The sequence below is a fragment of the Phalacrocorax carbo genome, chromosome 23, assembly GCF_963921805.1.
Source record: "Phalacrocorax carbo chromosome 23, bPhaCar2.1, whole genome shotgun sequence".
Classification (NCBI taxonomy): domain Eukaryota; kingdom Metazoa; phylum Chordata; class Aves; order Suliformes; family Phalacrocoracidae; genus Phalacrocorax; species Phalacrocorax carbo.
This window is the reverse complement of record NC_087535.1, coordinates 5,945,864-5,965,122: the sequence shown is the minus strand read 5'-3', so window position 1 is coordinate 5,965,122 and position 19,259 is coordinate 5,945,864. Positions and strand designations below refer to the sequence as shown.

General features: G+C 51.0%; 2 protein-coding genes across 2 annotated transcripts; both read right to left on the bottom strand.

Annotated features, from left to right (window-relative positions):
* Positions 1-481: 481 nt before the first annotated feature.
* Positions 482-7,766, bottom strand: LOC135316851 (complement receptor type 2-like). Its single transcript, XM_064471772.1, has 8 exons — positions 7,549-7,766; positions 5,690-5,869; positions 5,008-5,187; positions 4,337-4,519; positions 3,634-3,822; positions 3,094-3,273; positions 2,383-2,582; positions 482-1,488 (listed from the first exon to the last, which is right to left on the bottom strand). Exons 1-8 carry the CDS (start codon positions 7,622-7,624, stop codon positions 1,318-1,320), a joined length of 1,359 nt encoding a protein of 452 aa, XP_064327842.1. The 5' UTR covers positions 7,625-7,766; the 3' UTR covers positions 482-1,317.
* A 372-nt stretch (positions 7,767-8,138) lies between these two features.
* Positions 8,139-18,909, bottom strand: LOC104043337 (C4b-binding protein alpha chain-like). Its single transcript, XM_064471761.1, has 14 exons — positions 18,715-18,909; positions 17,377-17,535; positions 16,673-16,864; positions 16,040-16,139; positions 15,418-15,503; positions 14,789-15,001; positions 14,021-14,203; positions 13,273-13,461; positions 12,574-12,771; positions 10,776-10,958; positions 10,232-10,420; positions 9,692-9,871; positions 9,280-9,449; positions 8,139-9,075 (listed from the first exon to the last, which is right to left on the bottom strand). Exons 2-14 carry the CDS (start codon positions 17,462-17,464, stop codon positions 8,920-8,922), a joined length of 2,127 nt encoding a protein of 708 aa, XP_064327831.1. The 5' UTR covers positions 17,465-17,535; positions 18,715-18,909; the 3' UTR covers positions 8,139-8,919.
* Positions 18,910-19,259: the final 350 nt, after the last annotated feature.

Sequence of the window (19,259 nt, the reverse complement as noted above, 5' to 3'; positions counted from 1 at the left end):
TGCAGCCCTGCTCTCCCTTGGCACAGGGAGAGCTGGAGTGGGTCTGAGAGTGCCTCTCACCGCAGATCTGCTCACTGGGACGTGGCGAAGCACAGACCGCGTTATCAAAGCATCTCTCTGTGCAATGACGAGAGACGCCATCTCTTCCCTAGGTGTTGTGCTTTGGGCTCTAGTAACATTTAAAGCCACTCTAATAACTCATAAAAGCATGCATCTGGCAGCGATGTACCGCTGCGGGTTGCTTGTGCAGGGGAGGAGTGCTCACCCTTCTCCCCCTGAGGCCGGGCGGCAGCACGCTGCTGTGCCCCACGGAGCCCTCGGCCCCACGGCTGCCTGCCACGCCGTGCCCCCTGCGGCTCCCCGAGCGCCCCGAGGACCGACCCGGCTGCCAGGGCTCGGCTCTCAGTCAGAACAGCCGCTGGACCACACTGGAGACCTGCCTAATTTACAGCCCGCGTGACAGATTACAGGACACCCGTGGTTACACCTGCATCTTTATTGTAATCCTGAAGGGAAGAAGCAATTGCTGCATCACAGAGCTACATAAACTGATCATCGGTTATTAAGTAATAAGAACAATCTTTGCTGCCTGATTCTCTACACTTGGGCTTAGAACATCTATTCTTAGCATTTGCTTGCTGGAAATAGGGACATGGAAGATGACACCGCCACAGATGTCTGTCGAGTACAGTGCTGGGCCAGAAACCTGTTGCCTGTTTTAAATCCAGGAATAAGGGAATAGGAGCCTTTACAAAGGCACTTCTATATGCAGCTGCCCTTAACTAGAAGAATAAAAATCACGAGCTAGATTAACAGGAAATCACATAGTGAAACACTCGCTTCACTACTATTTCTAGATAGAAGAAGTATGTTAATGCTAGGACAGGCTGAGTTCGGTACGGGCAGAGGATGCGGCATTGCGCAAACTACCAGCTGGAGGATTACAGCAGAAGGACCTTCAGAGAGCCAGACACTCATCCTAGCTAGAAGTTTACTTCTGTGGACTTCAGTCCCCCTTCTCTTGGCTTAGCACAGTTTATGCAGTGACTCAAAGCAGCTCAATTTAACTTCTTACCACGCTTCCTAAAATAAAATGTGAAACAACACATTGGTGCAAGAGTGGATCAAGCTTGTCAGTCTTAAGGAAAAGAGTAAAAACCCCTCGATGCTCTAGTATCTAGTATGGCAAAAGCAGTCTCCCATACATTGGTGGTTATTTCCCTGGCTATATGTATGCAAACATGAATTGTAATGTCGCCAAGAGCCTTCATGTAGATACTATGACTGCACGAACTGCATGTTCACCAAGGGTGGCTGTTACAGGACACTCTTATTCAAGTTTTCTAGTTCCACCTTTAGTTTTTTAATCTCCAGAAACAGTTTTTGTATTTCCAGCAGAGTTTTCAGTTCTGCGATAGGCACACCGCATTCAAAGACCGCTCCAATATAATGAATCTCTTCGCACACATCAGTGTCACGGTCTTGCTTCTGTTAAAAAGCAAAACAAAAGAAACAAAACCCAGGAAAAAAAACATGTAAGATCGCACCGCAGCAGATGGAGAGCCACCCACCCCTCAGCTCCGAGCCTGAACTTCTGTCCCGTCCGCCACGCGCTGCCCCAGCGCAGTCTGCACCCCCGCTTGGTTCTGTCCTGGTTTCGGCGGGGATAAGCCATGTGTCGTTTTAAGTGACAGGGCAAAAAGGACTGTTGTAGTTTAACCCCAGCTGGCAACTCAGCCCCATGCAGCCGCTCGCTCGCCCTCCTCCCCGTGGGACGGGGGAGAGGATCACAAGGGCAAAAGCGAGAAAACTCGTGGGTTGAGGTAAGAACAGTTTAATAATTGAAATAATAATAATAGAAATAATAATAATGAAAAGGAAAACAACAAAAAAAGAGAGAGAGAGGAACAAAACCCAGGAAAAGCAAATGATGCAACTGCTCACCACCCACCGAAGGATGCCCATCCCATCCCTGAGCAGCGATCGCCACCCCCCGGCCAACTCCCCCCAGTTCATATACTGGGCATGACGTCATACGGTACGGAATATGGCTTTGGCCAGGTGGGGCCAGCTGTCCTGGCCATGCCCCCTCCCCTCCCGGCTTGCTGTGCACCGGGCAGAGCGCGGGAGGCTGGCAAGTCCTTGACCAGCGTCGGCACTACTTAGCGACAATGAAACCATCAGCGCGTTATCAACATTCTTCTCACACTAAATCCAAAGCACAGCGCTGCAGCAGCTACTAGGAAGAAAATTAACTCTATCCCAGCCGAAACCAGGACAGGAACCATAAATCAAAAGCATTTAAGGTATTCAAGCAGGTTTTTTTCCCATTAGAAATCAGGCAGCGCCCCTCCAGGACCTCAGCCAGACTATGGTACTTACACACTTGGGCAGCGGAGTCCAGTTGCCGTCAGGCAAGCACGTGGCTGTCCGAGAGTCTTCTGAAGACACGTCTCCATTGTCTGAAAAGTGGTATCCTTTAAGGCATTCAAAAGTAACAGTCGCATTTGTTTGGTACCACATTTTACTATCCAAAGTGCTTTTCAGCCTTCCGTTGACCATGTGTGGTTGCGGACACAGAACTGAAAGGAAAAACCACAGCAGAAGGCAGCTCAGCAAGAGGGTCACCATTACGTGGGTAGAAAAAAAAACCATAAAGTTGCAGAAGACTGAGTCGGTGCAGGTGAACTTAAATCTGTGGAGCTGTGAACCCAAACGTTAAAGCAAAGTTACTTCCCCAGGCCCTTCAGGAGGCAACGGCGAAGGTCACAACAGCCCCTGAGAGGTGTTATGCATTTGCTGTTTTCTGACAATGTCTCATTTCAGGCATCCCTGTGCAAGAGGCTGCATTTGCCAGTAAGAACATGCACTGAAGAGAAAGTCAATAACGATGGTCTCTCCCAATCTGTCTTAGAGCCTCCTTTCTACAGGATTATCAAGAAATATTCAGCCTTATAAACATCAGCTGCTTCTTCTGCAAAGAGGGGAAGGCACTAGGGGACCCCCAAGGACAGACACAGCTACACGATGCTGCACCCCAACCTCTCTGCACCCTTGCAGGGGCCGCTGGCTCGGCTCCTGGCGGGTACCCACCTGGCTGGCAGGTGGGCAGGGGAGGCTGCCAGGTGCCGTCGGCCTGGCACCGGCTCTCGGCATCACCGCGCAGCACGAAGCCTTCGTCGCAGGAGAACTGCACGGCCGCCCCGTAGGGAAAGGTGAACCTCTGCGGAGTCATCCTTCCCCTCTCGACCGAGGGCCTGGGGCACCGAACCACTGCGGGAGGAGAGCAGAGGGGGGGTTGGCTGCTGCCCTTCCCCAGGGACGGCGCGGAACCAGCTCAGGCAGGGCAGAGCCGCTCTTCCCGATGCTCTCTGCATCAGTTTTAGACTCAAACACAAGAATTGCCCTTCAGCTGCTTGCAGCAGCCCCCAGGGAGACCCTACCAGTCCCTGGCGTTAAGGAACAGCTTGTGGTGCCAAGACCTTTGCACAGGAGCCGGAGGAGCCGCACAGTCATTAAGCTCTCCAGGTTTGCAGCTCCCGGACCAGGGCAGGTAACGGGGCTGGGGCTTAGCCCCAGCATCGCACCCGGGTCCTGGCTTTGGTCTTATCCCAAACAGGAGAAACGACTCACCCCTGCACTCCGGGGCAGCTCCGCTCCACGCCAGGTTCACCCCGTCGTCGGAGGTGCAGTAGATGGAGTCATCCCCGATGAGGGACAGACCCTCCGCGCAGCTGTATTTTACTTCTAAGCCATACGGGAACTGCTCTGTTCTCAAGCCAGAGTGCTGCCCGTTGGCGATTTTTGGAGGGGGGCCACAAACTACGAGAGAATAGAGGAAGGAAAAATTAAGATTTTCTTCAGTCAGTCAGGGAGACAGAGAAGTGCAGGGAAGTAACGGGCAAAGCCATTTCTGGATGTTTATACTTAGGGTTGCTGCTCTCCACGAAGTCCTCCTCGCTTCTTGCCAGGCGTGGCTCGGGCTCTGCCACTGTTCCCAGCCTGACCCATCTAACCGCCCCGTACCTCAACGTGGGCCTCCATCCCCTCCCCTTACCCCCTCCTCTTTCCCATGAGAAATGATCCTGCTCAGAAACAGGGTCAGGGAACTGAGAGTATCATAAACCCCTCGAACACTCCTCTGAGAAATGGCTACGAGTCCCGTTACTCAACACATTTAATCAATTACAGTTTTGCTGGAAGATGAAAACATTAAAGCCATTTAATGCTGTGGCTTGGAGCCCTTCTCCTGACACCTTCTCCAAGAGGTGATGCTCAGCTTACGCGATTCTCGCACCGCTGCTCCTACCCACCGCACTGCACCCGCCGCGCTCACCCTTGTCGCAGTACGGCACGGGGGGTCTCCACGTCCCGTCAGACCAGCACTGGATCCTCTGGCTGCCCCTCAGCGTGTAGCCGGCGTCACACTGAAAATCCACCTGGTGCCCAAAGGTGTATTCAGCTTTTTGGGGGCTGATCTCTCTCCCGTGCTGGATGGCCGGGCTGGGACACCGCGTCTCTGAGGAACACCAGCATCAGAAAGCGCTTGCATGGTTTGGGTCAGGAGGGGAAGGCAGGAGACTTTTGCGCGGGGGTGTTTTCCCATGGTGGTGGCTTGCTGACCCAGAGAACCTGCTGGGGGCCCTGTTGACGCTGACAGACATCTCTAGCCAGACCTGGCATGCTCAGGAATGGTAATTATGTGATAACAACCATTTCTCTTGGAAGGCAGAATGATCTGAGCCCTGTGATTAGCTATAAATTGCGCTGAAGGGATGATGTTACTAGCTGCATCGCCGCATTGTTGCTTGAACAACTAAATAATTAGCGTGAGTTGCAGCTATTTCTTTTCAGCCATGCTACAAAAAATTATTATTAGTGAGAGCCAAAGCACTGCTCAATAAGTCCTCATGGCGCAGCACCACTAGCGGGTATCTGAAACTGATGTTACTTCCACATCATTAAATTGACGCTTTGTTGGCAAAGCAAAGGAAACAGCATACTTACTCTCGCAAATCTTTGGAATTACGGACCATGTGAAGTTTTTAAGGCACGTAGTTACTGGAGAGACTTCGGGGACCAAAGTGTATCCAGTTCTGCAGAAGTAGGTCACGGTTGTCCCGACTGGAAACTCGCGCTGAGGGTTTCGGTCCGCATGGTCGACGGCAGGAGGGGAGGGACACTGACCTGGTGCCAGAGCAGGGGACGGCACGGACCCTCAGAGCTGGGAGGTCTCCCTAGAGACCCACTGGGGACGGCGCTGAGCCCTGCCTTTGGGGGAACCCAGCCTGCCCCTTGGGCAAGGGTAGAAACCCCAGAAAGATGCAAGGCACAGCAGCGACCCCAAGCATCGCTGTGGGGCACGAGGGGTGAACCGAAATGGAAAAATATAATGGTGACAAATTCACCAAACAATGTGAATCTAATGAGAGTCTTTATTCTTGTCCACTTTTGCATCTCATTGGGGGTACCCTGCAGGAAGGTAGGGCGGCCTGATCAGGACAGCCTTGCCATGTTACCCAGGGGCGATGAAGGAGCGGAGGGGAATCCTGCCACCAAACATCAGACAGTGCAGCTTGCCGTGGTGCCCACCCTCCAACCCCTCTCCTCCTATTTCTAGTGAAATAAAAGCAGGCAGTTACACATGGCAGACAAAATAAAGGGGGGAAAAAAAGAGATGTGTGCGTACCTGGGACGCAGGCAGGCACCCACGGATACCATCTGCCACTGCTGAGGCACCGCAGGGTGGTGGTGGCACCCACGGGGACGTAGCCGGCATCGCACTCAAGCGTGGCTGTGCTGCCGTAGGTGAAGTTCTGTGCAGGTTTCAGCTGTCCGTGGGTGACACCTGGGACGCGACACTGACCCTCTGTGGATCACCAAACAAACAGGGCTTTTCAGGGGACATCTTACTGACTACAGCTACAGCGACCCACTGTCACCGCGCCTCCGTCTGCTAAGCGAGAGAAAACAGATCAGTTTGACAAATGCAGCAATTGAGGCAGAGGGATTAGGGGTTAAGAGGTGTGCTTGAGCAGCCCTCACTCCAAAAATGGGGCATTTCCACTGCACGCAATCAAAAACTATTTTGGCCCTTTCCTAACAGCATCTAGCAGGTCGCAGCAGGACCCATCTGCACGCTGAGGGATGGGTGACTCCAGGGTGCTGGCACCCAACCACCAGCTTCACAACAAACAGGAGGCTCTCCAACAGCTGCGTAACCTCTATCGCACACGTACATCACCGGCGTCCCAACAAAAATCTTTTATTGTCCAGCTACCGTCTCTCCCATGAGAAATATTTTGGAGCTGGTCACAAAGTGTAATAGCAGAAAACTAAACTAAAGGCACCTATAACTGGGATTTTTCCTCATGCTTCACAACAGAAGCTGGCAGGTCACCAAGACACAGCGTGTCTCTGTTAAAACCATACCCTGTTCACGCGCTGGTACAGCAGCATCCCAGGCACCGTCACACCAGCACCGCGCCAGGGCAGTGCCGGCGATGCTGCCTTGGATACCAGCACCCACCGAAAGAGCGTCTCCGTACTCGTACGTGTCTTCCCCAGGGCCCAGGCTCGCTGTTGGCACCCCGTTGGTAACATTTGGATTTGGAAAATGGACTGAGAAGCACCGTGAATTTAAAAAGTGAAAAAAAAAAGGTTGTAAAGGCGGTGCTGGCAGCCGGGGGCAGCAGATGCCTCTGCAGAGAGGGGCTGGGGAGAGCTCTGCACACCAGGGAAGTTTCTCAAAAGGCCTGTTTTTAAAGGAACTGTCGACTTCAATGCAGAAACTGCGAGTCATTCCCCTTCCTAGAGACACTCGTCAGCAAAGCTCCACTTCTCCTGTGCTGCCGCCAGCCTGCAGGATGCATGACAATTCACCAGCTACCTTCAAGGTGTCTCGGTGCTTAAGCATCAACCTTGGTTGATGTCTCAGTGCTTAAGCATCAACCTGATAGCACTCAAATTGCTAACTATGACCCTTTTAATTAAAGAGTAAAAACTATTACCTGCCTCAGTGACTCACCCCCTCTTACCACCATCCGCTTCTTTGATCCCCAGACCTTAACGACACCCTCCGACCCTGGGAACAGCTCCTCAGCTACTGCACAGATGATCGAGGCAAAGGGTGACATACTCCCTCTGGCACAAGTGCCGAACTGGTCCAGACCAGGAGAAGTTCTGCAAAGAGAGCCGGCCCCAGGCTGTCCCAGGGACAAGCTCCTAACCTCCGAGCCAGCTGCACTTAACACCGGTCCCGGGGCGGGAGCCGTACCCCCAGCGTACGGCTTTTGAAAAGCATTGGGAATTTTGGGCGGCTCTTTGCAAGTGTCTAGAGGTGCAGCTGGAGGAGAAAGGGGTGATTAGCAGCAGCGACTAAACTCAGATCATCCTTACAAGAACATCAGGCACAGAAAGCGGTTAGCAGCGACGTCAGCTAGAGCGAGGTCTCCGGCTGCGTTTTCCTAACCCGATCATTCCGTATTTGATCCACAGGCAAAGCTGAGCCACAGAAGCAAAGAAAACGAGCAGGGGAGCGACACTCACCGAGAGTCCCAGCTGGCTGCAGCGCAAGCACCACCACCGCCAGAAGCTGCCCCGGCCAGCGGAGAAACGCCCGCATGGTGCAGGGAGCTGCTGGGCCAGCGCCGCGGGACGGCGAGACCCTCTCCCTGCCGAGAGCCCGCTGCAGACGCCAGGGAAGGGGAAGCGGCTGTGGGAAGTTGGGGACAGGCCAGACAGCCACGCTGACGCTGCCACCCCCCCCAGCCCTTCTGACCTGCCCAAGGCGAGCGCTGCCCTCCCTCAGCTCTCCAGCAAGGATGTGCCCTGGGAGGGAACGCTGCTCTGCCTTCTTCCCCGGCGGGGACAGCAGAAGAAAGTTCTTTTACAGCTAGAATGGCTCTGCAGCATCCCGGCCTCATTTCTGAAGCGCAGGGAGCTGCTGGTGGGTGTGCTGGGCAGTGCTGCGCATCCACTTTGCTTCTACCCCAGGGGCAAGGGGGCAATCACTCCCCGCACACCCCTGCACTGTGCTCGGGGAGCAGCAGCCCTCCGTGCCTAATCGAGCAATGATTATTGAAGCACCTCTTCCCTTTACTATAGACAGGGCAGAATTATTAAAAGCCAGACACAGCTGTCATTACAATTGCAGCTTTATTATAATCTCACGGTGAAGGAGTACTGGTCCGATCACAAGACGCGTGCTAACAGAGCACTTCCCCTTTACTGGAGGTTGCAGAAAAAAGAAAAATCAGCTGTTTCTTTACACTTCTATTTCCAACAGCCACTCTCAGTGCACACACAAAGATGCAGCGAGCGGCACTGCCATGGCCTCAGGTGCCTCTGTCCTGCTCGGGATGAAAACCTGCTATTTTTGTTTTGCTAGAAGACAGGCTTTGAAGTTTTCTTCATTGTGCCTGCTCTGAAGGTCACAGCTAATTAGGCAATTACGTGCTCGTTCGCCATAGTTACTGCACCACATACGACCAGAGCCGCAGTGGGCTATACTGGATTGCAGCTGAAGAGGTGCAGCAGCTGCGGGGCGAGTGCGGGTTGGTGGCTCTTCCCACGCTCACGCCTGCCCGTACGGCCTCTGCTCGGCTCTGACAAAAATTTTACTTTCCACTCAGTTCCTCCCTAACCGCGCGCTTGTCAGTATAACAAACATATCTGAATGTAAGGCTTGAAAACGTATGAAGCGATGCACAAACCTAGCCCAGCGAGCTCTAACAGGATGAGCCATAAGAAGTCACTTGCTGACTCCCCATATGACCGGATCTGTTCCCTGACTGATTGGTAAATTTTGTTCTGCCTACTTAAGTATTAACATGAATTACGAAGTCATAAAACCAAAAATCCTCAGCATGATTATTCAACGTGCCAAGAGGACAGTTCTTATGATAGCAGTGACGACAGTCAGCCATATGCTGTGGGTTTTAGCTCCTTTTCAAGTTTCTGGATCTCCAGGTACAGTTTTTGGACTTCCAGCAGAGTTTTCAGTTCTGTCAGAGGAACTCCGCACTGGAAATTTTCCTTGTTTTGAAGAATCTTCTCACATACATCATTCTTTTTCTTTAAAAGAACCAAAACAAAGACAGAGGGCATGAGACTCTGCTACAGGGACTGACGTGCTGAGCCTCCCCCTCCTGCTGCAGCCCCTCAATCAGGCCAGCCCTATCGTAACGAAGCAAACACATCATCAAGTCAGACCAGCGCTATTCCAGACTATAAACGGGGCAAGATACAGACAAAGCCTGGGCAGATGGCGGTACTTACACACGTGGGTGGTGGTTTCCATGTGCCGTTAGCTGAGCAAATAGCTTCTGACCTTGCTGATGAACGTCCGCCACGCTTGCAGTAGAAAAACAGAGTGTCATTCACCTCGTATCTTAATTTCCGAGGGGAAATGACTAGGTCCCCCTGTTCTGAAGGCTGAGGACACAGAACTGAAAGAAAAACGCATGCTAAAAAATAACGTAATGGGAGGAGACTGAGGAGAAAAATCCCCGCAAATTCCACCTGTTGCCGGTGATTCTGAGCAACCTGATGTCGTTGAGGATGTCCCTGCTGGACTAAATGGCCTCTAAAGGTCCCTTCCAACCCAAACCATTCTGTGATTTAATGATTCCACAATTCAAAGGAGCAGGACCCTGGCCTGTGCAAGCATCTGCCCGGGTTGGGTACCCACCTGGCTGGCAGGTGGGCAGGGGAGGCTGCCAGGTGCCGTCGGCCTGGCACCGGCTCTCGGCATCACCACGCAGCACGAAGCCTTCGTCGCAGGAGAACTGCACGGCCGCCCCGTAGGGAAAGGTGAACCTCTGCGGAGTCATCCTTCCCCTCTCGACCGAGGGCCTGGGGCACCGAACCACTGCGGGAGGAGAGCAGAGGGGGGGTTGGCTGCTGCCCTTTCCCAGGGACGGCGCGGAACCAGCTCAGGCAGGGCAGAGCCGCTCTTCCCGATGCTCTCTGCATCAGTTTTAGACTCAAACACAAGAATTGCCCTTCAGCTGCTTGCAGCAGCCCCCAGGGAGACCCTACCAGTCCCTGGCGTTAAGGAACAGCTTGTGGTGCCAAGACCTTTGCACAGGAGCCGGAGGAGCCGCACAGTCATTAAGCTCTCCAGGTTTGCAGCTCCCGGACCAGGGCAGGTAACGGGGCTGGGGCTTAGCCCCAGCATCGCACCCGGGTCCTGGCTTTGGTCTTATCCCAAACAGGAGAAACGACTCACCCCTGCACTCCGGGGCAGCTCCACTCCACGCCAGGTTCACCCCGTCGTCGGAGGTGCAGTAGATGGAGGCATCCCCGATGAGGGACAGACCCTCCACGCAGCTGTACGTCACCTCCGCGCCATACGGGAACTGCTCCTGTCCCAAGCCAGAGTGCTGCCCGTTGGCAATTTTTGGAGGGGGTCCACAGGCTAGGAAATAAAGGGGATTGATAAGAAAAGAAATGCATGATCATAATACTCAGGTGATAAGCAAAACTGCTTCTGGGAACTCAGTACAAGAGTTAACTTCATGTTTGTAGTGCGGCAAATTCACATGAAGTTACCAGCTGGCTTCTTGCCTCTCACACCAGCTCAGGTTCCCACTCCTCGCTCAGCCCCCACTGGATCACATCTCCAGGGAGAAGGCACCTCAACACTTTCAGCCCATGAGCTGGTGATCGTCGTCCCGTTCCCCAGAAGCAGATGCTGACGGCAGGTCACAGTCTGACTGCTCTTTCTGAATCCATTTGCACGAGATTTCTTCTCAGCTCCGCGTTACACGTACCTTCATCGCAAAACGGTAATGGGGGAGACCAGCTCGCATCAGGCTGACACTCAGTAAAGTCCTGGCCCCTGAGGACATAGCCTGAATCACACGCCAGCCGCAGCTGTGTCCCAGCTGTGTAGTCATTTTTGCTTTTATAAACCTCTCTTCTATGAGCAGTAGCTGGCTTTGGGCAACTAAGTTCTAGAAACAACAGAAAACAAAGGACGTCGTATTTTCAGGAAGAACTCCAGTGAAGATGCTTTCTATGGAAAAGACAGTTAGCAAGAACGCCTCAACCCTGCAAAAAAGGTGACTATTGTCCAGATGCAGGTCTCAGCACTTCCTTTGATAACTCTAAAGGAGCTGCTTCTTCCATGGTCAGATTTTTCTGAGGCTGTTGGGAAAGGCACGTGCTGCCGAGCCGGGTCTGTGCCTGAGCGAGCCATTAATAACCCCGTTATTACCCCAGGGGCTGCAGGCCCTGCTTTCCCACTGAGCTGCACTCGTGAAGCTGCTGAGCACCCCACAGGCAGCATGAGGGCCAGGACAAGAGCAGGCTCTTCCCTCCTGGCAGGGTTTCCCTGAGCTTTTGGGCTCAGGCCGCCTCCAGCAGCTCGCGGGTCTTGCTACGGTGCCCCATTGCTGGGTTACTGGTTTCAGCAGTGTCAGTTATTTACGCTGTTGCATTTTCTTCCAAGAGGGGAAACGCATCGAGAACATCCCCTGGTCCCAAGCCTCCTGTCAGCAAACCAGCCCAGCTGTTGTCCAAAGCACAAACCACATCCCCTTCCAGCTGGGTAGATGTCTCCCAGGCTTCTTGGGAACCTCGTAAGCCTCTAAAAGCCACTAACACCCAACCCTTCGCATCCCACCTCCCCAGACACTAGCTCAGGCCCCTGCCAAACTCCCGTACTTTTTCCGCACCGAACCCCAGGCAATATAATGATCCATCTGGATTTTTTGCTGCCTATTTCTTCCAAGTTAACACAGGAGGACTAGATTCAAAAAAAATCTAAGATCTGGGGTTAGAAGAAAATGGATGTTTGGTAAACATACCACTGCGTTTATAGAGAGAAATGCAAACCAAACCCTTAGATCAGTTGAACATACTCTTCTTGTAATTTTGGTGATTTTGTAAAGACTTAAAGTTGCGTCTTGGAAAAACTTTGAAATTTGTCTATTTGTGCTGCTGATACTAATCAATAGGTATGACAAATGTTTATTTTTTCAATGTAGCCTTCACCATTTAGTTTATTAGATGATATGTGTAAAATCTTTTTAGCAGTGGTCTAATACTGTAGAAATTAGAAAGTCTATATACAGTATTTAATGACTTTTCCTAAGTTGTGCGCTGTTACTTAAATCAGTAGGTTTTAAACAAATCCTGATTTGCTTGTAGAGTGGAATTCAATATACGTATGATGTTACTACAGTATCTGTCTTGGTGGAAGAGAGTTCACCGTCTCCAGATTTTAGCCTATATCTATGAAATAGCCTGAAAGCTGCATGAGAGGGATTGTGGCGATACAAGAATGAAAATACAGCAAAAACCTGAACGTAACCCAAATCTGAAGGCTGAGCCCCTGTAGCAGTTTAGTTCTGTGCGGTAACTTTTCATGAGCCGTAGGAGGACTCGATCTGGGGATACGTGGCAGTGGAACAAAATTCGCCTTGGCTACTACTACCATCACCTAAGGCCACAGGGAGATCCTTGTGCGACTGCCGGACGACGACTACGCTGTACAGAGTGACCCCAACCTTTGCAGTCAAAAAGAAGCAGTCGCCAAGTCAACGTGCTTCACCAACTCTCGCCTACCTGGCGTGCACTCCGGTACTGCTGGATCCCATCTACCGTCGCTTGTACACTGAAGGACGATGTTATTGCCGTGACCTTTGAAAGTGTAGCCGTCATTACACATAATTTGCAGTCTGTCTCCGTACGTGTAACTGTCTGTATCTCCCCATATACTTAAGGGCTTTCCATTGCTGACATCCGGACGCGGGCAATGGATTCCTGAGAAATGCCAAACATCAGCAAACGTGAAACCCTGGTAAAACCATCCGGATGACGGCAGGTTCATTGTAACCAGAAAGCTGAACGCTTTGTAAGACAGAGACACAGACGCCTCACAACACTTAATCTGGCCCAGCAACCCATCCCTGGGCGCTCCTGGGGGACGGGGTGTTTGCAAGGGACTCTGCAACCTCCCCTTGGGTGGAGCAAGGGGCCCTCGATGCTGCAAGGACTTTTTTCCAGGGGTTCGAGGGACTAGAAAGCATAGCTGGCAAATAAAGCAGGGAAAACCCTGTGGCTGGGGAACAGATCAGTGGAGTTCAAGAGTCACAGCAAAGACCAGAGACACGCCAAGCTGGGCACCTGGAGCACCCCCCACTTCTCCCCCACCCTCCCATCTGCACGACAGCGGCCCACGTAATTCGGTAATAATTCTGCCTTCATTCGGTAATAATTCTGCCAAATCACAAGGGTGAGGAAGCCAAAGGAACAGACACTTACTTTCACAAGGCTGCGGAGTTTCGGTCCATGTAAAATCCGGCAGACACATTATGTTCCGCGTGGTTTCTCCTGGACTGAACTGGTAGCCCTCCCTGCACTCGTAGGTAATGACGGTGTCCACGGGGAACAAATTGCCAGCAAGTTTTGCTTTAACAGCGTTACGCACGTCTGGAGGGTTCTCACAGCTACCTAGGGATGAAATAGCAGTTTAGGGACGTTGCTGGTGATAAATCAGCGCGGCCCATGGTGGTATGTAATGTGACAGAATTTGGGGAAAAATCGTGGGCTCCCATTGTTCTTTCTGAGATGCATTTAATGGTCTGAGTTCACTAACGCTAAAGAGCGAAAGCAAAGGAGACAAATGAAAACGTATGAATCGTTTTGGGCTGCATGGTGATTTTCACTGTTACAACAAGATGTAATTTCCAGTTTATGCTATCTGAGGCTCTACCAACAAACTTGAAAAACATTAAGTATAGAAAGGTTAATTTAGTCCCTTTGAATTCAAATGAGAAATGCTCACCAGCTTGAGTGGGACAAGGCTTTAATCTCTATGGCCCCGAGTCATAAATTCCTAAAGTCACCTTAGTTCTACAAAGATTAGCCAAAAAAAAAAAAAAAAAATATCCAAAAAGTTAAGTCTTGGAGCCCTCACTTCAGGACTTCACGCTTTCTTAGAGGGGTGGGAGCTTCACAGAAGCAAAGCGGCTGGGCCGGGTGGAGCAACACTCGCTCCAGCCACACTCACTGAGCTGGCAGAGCGGCAGCGGGGGGTCCCAGAGGTTGTTTTCTGTGCACGTGGATGAATCGCTGCCGTTCATGGTGTAGCGGAGGTTGCAGTCAAACATGACCGTGTCTCCGTAGGTGTACTCAGCTCGGTACCCGCTCAGCAGCTTCCCGTTCTCCACTCTCGGATGCTCACAGTTAACCACTGCGTCAGGGAAACACCGTCGCTTAGGTTAGCGGTTACGCTCAAGAGGGGAGATTAGGGTATTAAAAACATGCTCGTAGCATAAGATGCGTTCGCCAAAAAGGCTGAAAACGGACATGAGGTAGCAGGCTGACGTGATATTCTTGTACACCTTCCTCCACATTACAGTCTTTTTTTTTTTATTTCACACTTTTTATTAAGGCAAAATCTAAAAAGAACATAGTGAAGGCAGCAGGTATCGCAGCAGGTATCACAGCAGGCAACGAACTCTTTGCAGGCGTTACATTTTACATATTACCTGGTCTGCAAAGGCTAATAAAATCCCACTCCCACGTCCCTGCTGACTTGGTGACCATGAGCACTCACGGTCCCTGCGAGGGAGAGACCCTAAATCCTGTTGCTGCTACCGAACTCAGAGGGTGTCATCTGCAAGAGGCAATTCTAGCAACATAAGGGACAGAGATGGCTCCAAGGAAGAAAACAGCTTTAGCAGACCGGGCCGTAGGCAGCGACGAAGGGGCTACGGCTGGTGCTGCTGCAGCGCCCCGGTCAGCTTGCAAACACGTGCTCGTGGGAGCAGCTCACCTTTGCACTCCGGGGCTGGCTTGCTCCAGACACCATTTATGTTATCTGTGGTTGTACAGAAAATAGAGGCATCTCCCACCAGCACGAAAGGTGTCTCTCCCCTTCTGACGGTGTGGCACCGGTACGTGACGGACGCTCCGTATTCAAAGAGCTCTTTGTCAGTTCCGCTGTGCTCCCCGTTAGCGATTTCTGGAGGGGGTGAGCACGGTATTGCTGGGAGGGAGTGGGGAGAGATGGCAGAGGGAGGGAAGAACAAGAGAGAAAGAACTTAATTCATTTTGAACCAAAGGTCTGGCAAGAAAAAAATTGAAACAGGAGGTGCCAGAAGGGTCAGAAATTAAGGGCAGGTCTCAAGGGAGTTGTACGCCAGCCCAGGGGCAGCAGAGCTCCGACCCAGGCGCCGAGTGGTTTGGGGATATACCAGTCCTACACGCAGCTGCCTTACTCCCAGACAGCGAGTATTTTTTTCTGCAGGATGATGCAGGAAGAGAAACACAAAGAAAAACAAGTGTCCTTCGGGACTCCACCGTGCATCAAACTGCTGAAACCCTCCGCAGGGCAACACGGCTGCTTCTTTACCCATCCGCGGTAACATCTAAGCTGTAGATCAGTTAATGAACTCTACTTACGCTCACAGAAGGGAATACGTCTGTCCCATGTAACAGCCCCATCTTTAATCACGCAGTGAATTTGAGACTCTCCAACCAGTCTGTACCTGCATGAAATAGGGGAGAGGGAATTGCTCGATAAAATCAGTTTTGATTATTACCTATAACATCACCACCAGGATGGTTTTGGCTTCCTTATCATAATTACAGCTGATCAGAAATTTGCCATCAATGTCATTTCTGCAATGACACACTGACTTTTAATAAAAGCATTTTAAAAATAAAAAAAATACAGTTTCTAAGGGAAAATGTCTACTTTATTGGCCAGCTGTGGCTATCACTACAGCTCTGAGTTCAGCATTGATGTTTTTTCTTCAAAAAGATACTGAAAAATTAGAAATGGTTTAGAAAGGGCCAGGAGAGTGAACTTGGGTTCGGGAAGAACTGCCTCAAAGTACGAGATTAGGAAGACTCAGTCAATCCTAAAAGCCCTCAAAGGAAAGCTTAAAAGATATTTCAGTCAGTCTGCAATTACCTACACCAGTAAGGCTTTTGACAGCACGGGCTCTAATCTAGAAGGAAAAGACTTCAGAAAAATCTCTGGGGAAGAAGAGGAGCCATGCCCTGAGTCCTCCCAGCTTACCCGGTGTTGCAGGTGAAGTTCACTGTTGAACCAAAACTCAACTTTCCTGTGAGGATGAGTCTGCCGTTGGGCGGCTCTCCAGGGAAGGCGCACGACTTTGCTGGGGGACAACAGGACTGGAGTTGGTTCTTATTTCAGTTTCTTAAAGAATCAGGAAAATGCAGCAGGAAAGCAGAAGAATCTTCCAATATCGAGCAAGGGGATGGACAGAGACCTCCAGATTTCCCCTCCAACCCTAAATTATTCCGTGATTCAGGATGCTGTTAAGACTTGCATCATGGCCTGCAGCCAGCCTCTGCAGCCTAAGTGGGGTTTTGCAGTAACCCTGGCAAGCGCAACAGCGTTTCTTCACAGCTAAAGGATTATCCTACTGCAAGCCTGAAACACTTTTTATGAACCAAGAGTTACAAAGCAGAACATCCTTTGAATCCGCAACCAAACCCAGCAGCATCGAAGCAGATTTCAGTTTTTGCCATCATTGCTAGTACTTAGCAGAAAACAGTCAGCGCTTCACGTCAGGTCACTCATCTCCCACCATCCCAGGAGGTCACTTCGGATACTGCTCCAACAAAATGAGCTGATAGCGTCAGCAAATAAAAAACAAAGTCAAAACTCAACCCAAGATATACTCACGTGTACACATCTCGTCTGATCCGTGCCACTCACCGTTCCTTCCACAAACAAGGAGGGTTTGGGTGTTAAAATTTCTCACGTAACCTGGACGACACACATATTCCACCACCGAACCTTGGGGAAACGTGGTGTCGCCACGGAATTTCTCCTTGAGTTCTGCAGACGGGAAACGCGGCGGAACAAAGCAGATACCTACCGACAGAAACGCCATCAGAAAGATGCTACAAGGAAAACCAGTGGGAGTTCAGGCCTGATTTACTCAGAAGGTCCAGGTGAGGACACTTCGGTGGCCTTAAAACTCTTAAAAGCTAGAAACAAAGAGGAGAAGTGCAGACTGTGACCGGGGATGGCCGAGGCTGGTGGGGACAGGGGAGGAGCATCACCCCAAGTCCTGATAGCTCTTCACGCCTGACCCAGCGGCTTCAAAGGCTGGTCACAAAATCCAGATTAACTGTTTTATCTCCCCAGTTAGTAGAAATCATTGCACTTTTTTCAGCTGGAATAATTTTATGGCCGTTTTACACCCAAAGGAAAAAAAGGCAAAGGAAGGTGGATTCCGATCACAAAGATTTACAACATTCTTGAAACGCAAAGGCAACATGGGAAAGAGAAGGGTCCAAGTCTTGTGAACCTCAGGAGGTGGTTTTCCTTTGAGGGCTCTCAGTTCATGCTGACAGACTCGCTCCTTCCTCGTGTTCACTTACTCTGGACAGCCACAACAAGAGCGGCGGCAAGGAATAACCCAAGGACAGCAGCGCGATCCCTCTGCCTCCCCGATTCTGAAGCTGGCATCTTTCCTTATTCCAGCCTCCCTGTCTGGAGACCCCACAGAGGTTACCACATTCTTTTCCTAGGCCAGATGTCTGTAAAAATAGCAGGGGGTTATTTACACTCAGTATAAGCACAGCTCACATGGGCAGGTCTCACTTCTCCATCCCTGCGCGGTTCCTACAGTCGTGGCTGGGGAGCAGAAGCTGCGGGAGCTACTGCAATACTCTGCAAAAGAGGGGAGCAGCTCCTCTGCTGGCTCCTCTCCTGCCAACGGGACCGAGCCCCAGCACAGAGGAGCTGGGCTGCTGGGGCAGAGCTGACGGAGGTGGGGAAGGCTGGCTCCAGCAGGGCAGACCCAGGGACGTGAAAATACAATGTAAACAGGACAATTGATTGTAGATGTTGAGCGATTCCCATAGGCTTTATTCCACTAGTCTCACTTATTTGCAATTTTGAGAATGAAGCTTTTGATTAAAATTAGGAAAGAAAAAAAAGACGGGAGGGAGAGGACAGAAAAACGAAAAGAGGAAAAAATAGGAAAAAAAAAAGAAGAAAAAATATACTTTTGTAACTTGTCAGATGTGACTTAAAAGCACTATATTGCCAACATAGTGTCTTTCCCAGAGAACCATACAAATTAATACCTGCAGGGCCATGAGTTTATCTATGCCTTCTAGAAACACTCTCCTGAAACTTATCTTATGGGTAAAATCTTTTGTTTTAGTAATAAATCTCTTGGAAGCTACTTCATAGACAGACGAAATGCTGCCGGGGTCGGTACAGTCCCCTAACACCACGTTACACGGGAGGAGAGAGGAGTGTCTAACCAGAAATGCAACGGTTTTGAGCAAATGACTTCATCTGGAGTAAAGCTGCAAAGCGCACGAGTCATTCGGGAGGCTGAATTGCTTTCCAGAAGGGAATTTAAGTGCAATTTAGACTAACCTGGCACCCCTAGAGATCAGCAAGAGTTCTCGCTGACTTTGTTATCCAGGATCATCACTGACGAGCCTAAACCCTCCCAGTGCTCCGTATGCTCCAAGGGCCCATCTTCCTCCTGGAAACAAGAGTCTGTCTTGATGTTTTCTGCCCTAAACCTAACCCTTCTCGTGGATGTTTCATTTCTCTGGCTTTCCTCCAGTCCTTGTTACAGCTTTTGGTTTAATTTGATTTAATTTACTAATCTTAGTGCCTGCTAGAGTTGCAATCAAGCTCCAGTCCAGTCCCCACGAGCAACGTTACCTACAGCTCTACGGCTTGAGTCATCTTACCTGGAGGTCTGGCGGCAGACGGAGAGACCCGCGCTTTCGGCCCCGACAAGACAAAGCGATGGCTGCCTTGTCCAGTCCCCCCGGCTCCGGGCACTGCAGCGCTGAAGGAGGAGTTACGATACGCCTACACACTCAGATATGGCTCCATGCAGAAAAATTTGAATTCTGCGGAGATCAGAGTTTTGCCAGCTGACCCATAAATCATTAACTTTCCCTCTGAGCAAGAAGGAAGTAGTTTATTCAACCCATAAAGCAAAACACTAGAAAACTGAGCGCGACACAAGCGTATGTTGAAATTGTTTGTTCTCTGTGCGGAGCTGCCAACTCTTTCCTGAAACGATCCTGGCTGAGCAGGTTGCTGCCCATCCTCCCTGCAGCAACGGCACCAGCTGCTGCCGGTCCCCGGGCGATGCCCTGGGACCTCAGGCACACTACGGGGGCCACCGCAAGAGGCTTCAACCCTGGGCCATGTCAGCCATGAGCTCATCCCTTCTGACCTCAAAAGCCTATGGCCAACATTCAAAATACCATTTCTTCAACCAGCT

What these genes read in the sequence shown, in the direction of transcription:
- LOC135316851 (XM_064471772.1), bottom strand. Translation starts at nt 7,624, where the DNA reads ATGCGGGCGTTTCTCCGCTGGCCGGGGCAGCTTCTGGCGGTGGTGGTG. An exon ending in GGTGCCTGCCTGCGTCCCAG is followed by an intron (nt 5,188 to 5,689) that starts GTACGCACACAT and finishes CTCTGGCACCAG; the next exon opens with GTCAGTGTCCCTCCCCTCCT. An exon ending in AGCTGCCCCGGAGTGCAGGG is followed by an intron (nt 3,274 to 3,633) that starts GTGAGTCGTTTC and finishes CTCCTCCCGCAG; the next exon opens with TGGTTCGGTGCCCCAGGCCC.
- LOC104043337 (XM_064471761.1), bottom strand. Translation starts at nt 17,464, where the DNA reads ATGCCAGCTTCAGAATCGGGGAGGCAGAGGGATCGCGCTGCTGTCCTT. An exon ending in GCCAGCCCCGGAGTGCAAAG is followed by an intron (nt 14,204 to 14,788) that starts GTGAGCTGCTCC and finishes TCCCTGACGCAG; the next exon opens with TGGTTAACTGTGAGCATCCG. An exon ending in GCTGCCGCTCTGCCAGCTCA is followed by an intron (nt 13,462 to 14,020) that starts GTGAGTGTGGCT and finishes TTTCATCCCTAG; the next exon opens with GTAGCTGTGAGAACCCTCCA.